This window comes from Odontesthes bonariensis, chromosome 9 (genome assembly GCF_027942865.1).
Source record: "Odontesthes bonariensis isolate fOdoBon6 chromosome 9, fOdoBon6.hap1, whole genome shotgun sequence".
In the NCBI taxonomy this organism is placed as follows: domain Eukaryota; kingdom Metazoa; phylum Chordata; class Actinopteri; order Atheriniformes; family Atherinopsidae; genus Odontesthes; species Odontesthes bonariensis.
Genome location: NC_134514.1, coordinates 11,141,831 through 11,148,433, shown reverse-complemented (window position 1 = coordinate 11,148,433; position 6,603 = coordinate 11,141,831). Strand labels below are relative to the sequence as shown.

The window sequence follows — 6,603 nt, the reverse complement described above, 5'->3', positions numbered from 1 at the left end:
AATTTTGAGCACATTGGGTTTTACACGTAATTAAATGCGCTATATAAATAAAATTGCCATGGCCACTACGATGTGGTTTGATAGTGTGCTCACTGTTAAGCCTTTAACTCCACTGCCGACAAGCAACGCTCTGATGCCACACTTCTAGTAATTTACTTATATGGTAAATACAAATTTAGACGATTAAAAAAAAATCTTAAATCAATATCTACGTGTAAAATCTCAAATCTTTATACTTTAAGTCATCTTGTCATTGTTTGCCGTGGCAAAGCCACTAATAGTCCCAGAGGCATAAGTGACGAAAACAGGTGATGGAAATGTGATAAAGCAAGATATCCAGGGCAGCTCTCTTCAGTCCAGGCAGCATTGCTTTAGTGATGTGTGGTCTAAACTGTGGTTGCTGCAGACTGTGACTCTATTTCCAGTGATGGATTATAACAATTATTTTCCTTCTCATGAATCTAAATGAAAATGGAGAACAATTCATTTGAATTCAGTTCTGAGTTAACTTTGGACCCATTTACCATTCCACCTGGAGGAAAGTATCCCATATTTCTATTTGGCATTGTGATTTATTTGTTTGGAATGTCCTGCAACCTGACTCTGTTGACTTTGATCATTCTGAAGAGAAACCTTCACAAGCCCATGTATTTGATCCTGTTTAGTCTTCCCCTCAATGATCTAATAGGAATAACTGCAATGCTACCAAAAATACTTGCAGATATTGTTACAGAGACACATAAAGTTTACTATCCTCTGTGTGTTTTACAAGCATTCCTGCTCCACATGTATGGTGGTGGAATTTTGTTTATCCTTGCTGCAATGTCCTTTGATCGTTATGTTGCAATCTGCATGCCGTTGCGTTACAGCTCTGTCATGACCCCAAGAATGATTATTTATATTATCTCTCTAGTTTGGGGTCTTGACTTTGTCTTGATTTTGTCACTATTCTCTTTACAAACAAGACTCCCCAGGTGCAGATCTCTAATTATGAATGTTTTCTGTGAAAATCCGTCTCTCCTGAAGCTCACGTGTGGAAACACGGCAATCAATAATATAATAGGACTGTTCAACACAGCTGTCATGCAAGCTTTAAGTGTATCCATTCAGGTATTTTCCTATGTCAAAATTCTGATCACATGTGTGAGTTTGAGGAATTCTGAAGCCAAGACAAAGGCTGTCAACACATGTGTTGCACAGTTACTTATTCTAGTTATATTTGAGGTTGTGGGAACTTTCACAATTTTATCTCACAGGTTCACAAATATCTCATCTGACTTGCAAAAGATAATAGGCATGCTAATATTTATTGTACCTCCTCTTCTTAATCCAATTGTGTATGGGTTGTATACAAGTGAAATACGAAACAATTTCCTGAGCATCTTTAAAAGCAGAGTATCCTTTTGAATTTATAATGGGATAGTAGCATTGGATTCTGTTTTTTGTTCAAACAAATATCAGCAACACTCTCATACAGTCTGTAAAGAACATCCAACATGCTTGGAATCATAGCAATAACATAAACTTAAAGATAAACTAAAATCAGGTGAACATTTCATTGTGTGTCCTCTTTTTTCCTTCTTGTGAAACAATTCTGGTATGTAACCTATCACAGTTGTTTACACAATGTTGACTAAGTACAACGTGTTGTAAAATTATTAAATAAAAAGGGTTACAGATATGAAGAGTGAGTCAGTTGTCAACTTATTAAAAAAAACGAGTTAAATAGAAATTACATGAATTACCATGATAGTCTGTGCATTTTACACAAATAATTACAATCAATTATCTGGACTATTGTATATTTTCATCTTGATTTATTGAGTTTTCAGTTGTTGCACAGTCCATTTTGTTGCTCCAGCACAATGATTCATACATAGTCACTGTCCTCCACACAGTTTAACGAGTAATACTTTCAATCATTCTCAAGTTCAGTTCTTAAAATTGACTAAAACTTGTTTTTGCTCTCATTTAATCTGATTAAAATATAATTTTCTATGAAAATAGAAACCTTTGTATCTACATGAAAAAGTAGAATATAAAGAAGATGTGCATCATAGCAACCACTTCTTTCATGTCACCTTCTTGATAAATTTTGAATCAGCTTTCACCAAGTGTTTTTCTTAGGTAGATACTAGAATTTTATTCAATAAAAAAATCCACTGCAAAGGTGATGACAAATAAGCAAATCGTTGTTGACTTTGAAGAACTTTTCTGGTTAGTGTGCTAAATCCCATTGTTACACAGGCTTTTCATGTTTCTCCTTCATATGCTGTATGCGGTTCATGAACAATTTAAGAAAAACAATAATTTCACTCAGATATGTCTGTACTGAGCCATGATTAGTGTATGGCTCAATGTAAAAAGAAAATTAAATACATTTTAAAAAAAGAACATTCAGTGAAAATGAGTCTAATGATTAAATTACCCCTACATGACCTTATTGGTAGAATTCTTCAAACCCAAAAAATGCCTGCAGACTGAATAATTAAGTGAGCCTGACAAAGAACAGCTCACAAAACCCCTATGATGAACACTATGTTTGGACACCGTGTTCCCTTGCCCGGACGCGGGTCACCGGGGCCCCCCCCTGGAGCCAGGCCCAGGGGTGGGGCCCGCCGGCGAGCGCCTGGTGGCCGGGTCTGTGCCCGTGGGGCTCGGTCGGGCACAGCCCGAAGAAAGGACACGGATCCCCCTTCCGACAGGCTCACCACCCGTGGGAGGGGCCATGGGGGTCGGGTGCAGTGTGAGCTGGGCGGCAGCCGAAGGCGGGGACCTTGGCGGTCTGATCCTCGGCTACTGAAGCTGGCTCTTGGGACGTGGAACGTCACCTCTCTGCTGGGGAAGGAGCCTGAGCTGGTGCGCGAGGCTGAGCGGTTCCGGCTAGATATAGTTGGACTCACCTCGACACATGGCTTGGGCTCCGGAACCAGCCTCCTCGAGAGGGGTTAGACTCTCTTCCACTCTGGAGTTGCCCGCGGTGAGAGGCGTAGAGCAGGTGTGGGCATACTTATTGCCCCCCGGCTGTGCGCCTGTACATTGGGGTTCACCCCGGTAGACGAGAGGGTAGCCTCCCTCCGCCTTAGGGTGGGGGGACGGGTCCTGACTGTTGTGAATGGCAGTTCAGAGTACCCACCCTTTTTGGAGTCCCTGGAGGAGGCACTGGAGAGTGCTCCTCCGGGAGACTCCCTCGTCCTGCTGGGAGACTTCAATGCTCACGTGGGCAATGACAGTGAGACCTGGAGGGGCGTGATTGGGAGGAACGCCCCCCCCGATCTGAATCAGAGTGGTGTTTTGTTGTTGGACTTCTGTGCTCGTCACGGACTGTCCATAACGAACACCATGTTCAGGCATAAGGGTGTCCATATGTGCACTTGGCACCGGGACACCCTAGGCCGCAGCTCGATGATCGACTTTGTGGTTGTATCGTCGGACTTGCGGCCGTATGTCCTGGACACTCGGGTGAAGAGAGGGGCGGAGCTGTCAACTGATCACCACCTGGTGGTGAGTTGGCTCCGCTGGTGGGGGAGGAAGCCGGTCAGACCTGGCAGGCCCAAACGTATTGTGAGGGTCTGTTGGGAACGGCTGGCGGAATCCCCTGTAAGGAGGAGTTTCAACTCCCACCTCCGGCAGAGCTTCAACCATGTCCCGGGGGAGGTGGAGGACATTGAGCCCGAATGGGCCATGTTCCGTGCCTCCATTGTTGAGGCGGCCGACCGGAGCTGTGGCCGTAAGGTGGTCGGTGCCTGTCGTGGCGGCAATCCCCGAACCCGCTGGTGGACACCAGTGGTGAGGGAAGCCGTCAAGCTGAAGAAGGAGTCCTATCGGGCCTTTTTGGCCAGTGGGACTCTGGAAGCAGCTGATGGATACCGACAGGCCAAGCGGAACGCGGCCTCGGCGGTTGCTGAGGCAAAAACTCGGGCTTGGGAGGAGTTCGGGGAGACCATGGAGAACGACTTCCGGACGGCCTCGAGGAGATTCTGGTCCGCCATCCGGCGGCTCAGGGGGGGGAAGCGGTGCACCGTCAACACCGTGTATGGTGAGGGCGGGGCTCTGCTGACTTCTACTAGGGACGTCGTGAGTCGGTGGGGGGAATACTTCGAGGGCCTCCTCAATCCTACCGACACGCCTTCCGATGAGGAGGCAGAGTTGGGGAGCTCGGACGTGGGACCTCCCATCTCTGGGGCTGAGGTCGCCGAGGTGGTCAAAAAACTCCTCGGTGGCAAGGCCCCGGGGGTGGATGAGGTCCGTCCTGAGTTCCTCAAGGCTCTGGATGTTGTGGGGCTGTCTTGGTTGACACGCCTCTGCAGCATCGCGTGGACATCGGGGGCAGTGCCTCTGGACTGGCAGATTTGGGTGGTGGTCCCCCTCTTTAAAAAGGGGGACCGGAGGGTGTGTTCCAACTATAGGGGGATCACACTCCTCAGCCTCCCTGGTAAGGTCTTTTCGGGGGTACTGGAGAGGAGGATCCGACGGATAGTCGAATCTCGGATTCAGGAGGTGCAGTGTGGTTTTCGTCCTGGCCGTGGAACAGTGGACCAGCTCTATACCCTCCGCAGGATCCTGGAGGGTGCATGGGAGTTCGCCCAACCGGTCTACATGTGTTTTGTGGACTTGGAGAAGGCGTTCGACCGTGTCCCTCGGGGACTCTTGTGGGGGGTGCTCCGGGAGTATGGAGTGCCGGACTCCTTGATACAGGCTGTTCGGTCCCTGTATGACCGGTGTCAGAGTTTGGTCCGCATTGCCGGCAGTAAGTCGGACATGTTTCCTGTGAGGGTTGGACTCCGTCAGGGCTGCTCTTTGTCACCGATTCTGTTCATAATTTTTATGGACAGAATTTCTAGGCGCAGCCAGGGCGTTGAGGGGGTCCGGTTTGGCGACCTCAGAATCGGGTCTCTGCTTTTTGCGGACGATTTGGTTCTGCTGGCGTCCTCAGGCCGTGACCTTCAGCTCTCACTGGAGCGGTTTGCAGCCGAGTGTGAAGCGGCTGGGATGAGAATCAGCACCTCCAAATCCGAGACCATGGTCCTCGGCCGGAAAAGGGTGGAATGCCCTCTCCGGGTCGGGAATGAGATCCTTCCCCAAGTGGAGGAGTTCAAGTATCTCGGGGTCTTGTTCACGAGTGAGGGACGAATGGAACAGGAGATTGACAGACGGATCGGTGCGGCGTCTGCAGTGATGCGGGCTCTGCACCGGCCCGTCAATCTATGTTCCTATCCTCACCTATGGTCACGAGCTGTGGGTAGTGACCGAAAGAACGAGATCGCGAATACAAGCGGCCGAAATGAGTTTCCTCCGCAGGGTGTCTGGGCTCTCCCTTAGAGATAGGGTGAGAAGCTCGGTCATCCGGGAGGGGCTCGGAGTAGAACCGCTGCTCCTCCGCATCGAGAGGAGTCAGATGAGGTGGCTCGGGCATCTAGTGAGAATGCCTCCTGGACGCCTCCCCGGTGAGGTGTTCCGGGCCCGTCCCACTGGGAGGAGGCCCCGGGGAAGACCCAGGACACGTTGGAGAGACTATGTTTCTCGGCTGGCCTGGGAACGCCTTGGGGTCCCCCCGGAAGAGCTGGAGGAAGTGGCCGGGGACAGGGACGTCTGGGTCTCTTTGCTCAAGCTGCTGCCCCCGCGACCCGATCCCCGGACCAGCGGAAGATGATGGATGGATGGATGGATGACCCCTCATATTGACTTACAAAGGTGGGGAACTGCTGCACTGCTTCCTGATTTAGAAGGAATCCACAGTACTGGCCCTTTAACTGAGGGACAATTTGTGGGTCCAGTTCCAGGACACATTGCAAACTGGTTCATCTTGAGGTAAATAGTACAACAAAAGACTGACGTGCATGACTTATGTTGAAATATGTTTGTTCTTCACAGAGTGCATACTGCTGAAAAACCAACTGATAGAAATACAGTGAGTGCAAAACCATACACAAGACTACAATATTTGTGTGAATTATAGAATTTCTACAAAATGGTGCTTATTTCTCTCGTTTAACTGCCAATAAGAGGCTGTGCCTTTTTACATAATATATAGGTTATAATATATCATAGCACAGTTTACTTGCAGATGAAAAGTGCCAAAGGTATATAGATACAAAGGTTTAGCTAAATTTTTAGACAAAAATTACTTGATTAATCAAACATAGTAAATACTTTCGCAGCAGTTTTTTCTTTTAATGATTAAACATTTAGATTTTTTAATTAACTACAGTTTCTTACAGTAATTTCTCTGTGCGTGTACGTAGATTAAATGAATAGATCACAGAAAGAAAAGAATAAAAACGGAATTTTATTGTCAGCAAAAGGCCAGATATAGTTTCCTCTGGAGAATCATTAGTTATTTTCTGGTTTATCCAGTGAATTTCCACAGTTTTCTGTTTTGCTTCATGAATATGTTAATATTTACAAGACTGAGATTACTACAAGAAAGAACTTTTCCAATCACTGATTTCTTTTTTAAAAGCCAATAATATACTACTAATAATATCTATCATATAATTAGCATTAAATAAACTTAGAAAATTCAACTGCAATGTATCTTTCCAGTGAAAGTGCCATTGTAACTCTAGACAATCAGGACTTGTGTGTCCTTGTGTGTGTTTT

At 46.9% G+C, this 6,603-nt stretch overlaps 1 protein-coding gene across 1 annotated transcript; it reads left to right on the top strand.

The window, feature by feature from the left end:
• Positions 1 to 471: 471 nt before the first annotated feature.
• Positions 472 to 1,407, top strand: LOC142389030 (olfactory receptor 52J3-like). Its single transcript, XM_075474582.1, has one exon. The coding sequence runs from the start codon at positions 472 to 474 to the stop codon at positions 1,405 to 1,407; it is 936 nt and encodes a 311-aa protein (XP_075330697.1).
• The last annotated feature ends 5,196 nt before the right edge of the window (positions 1,408 to 6,603 follow it).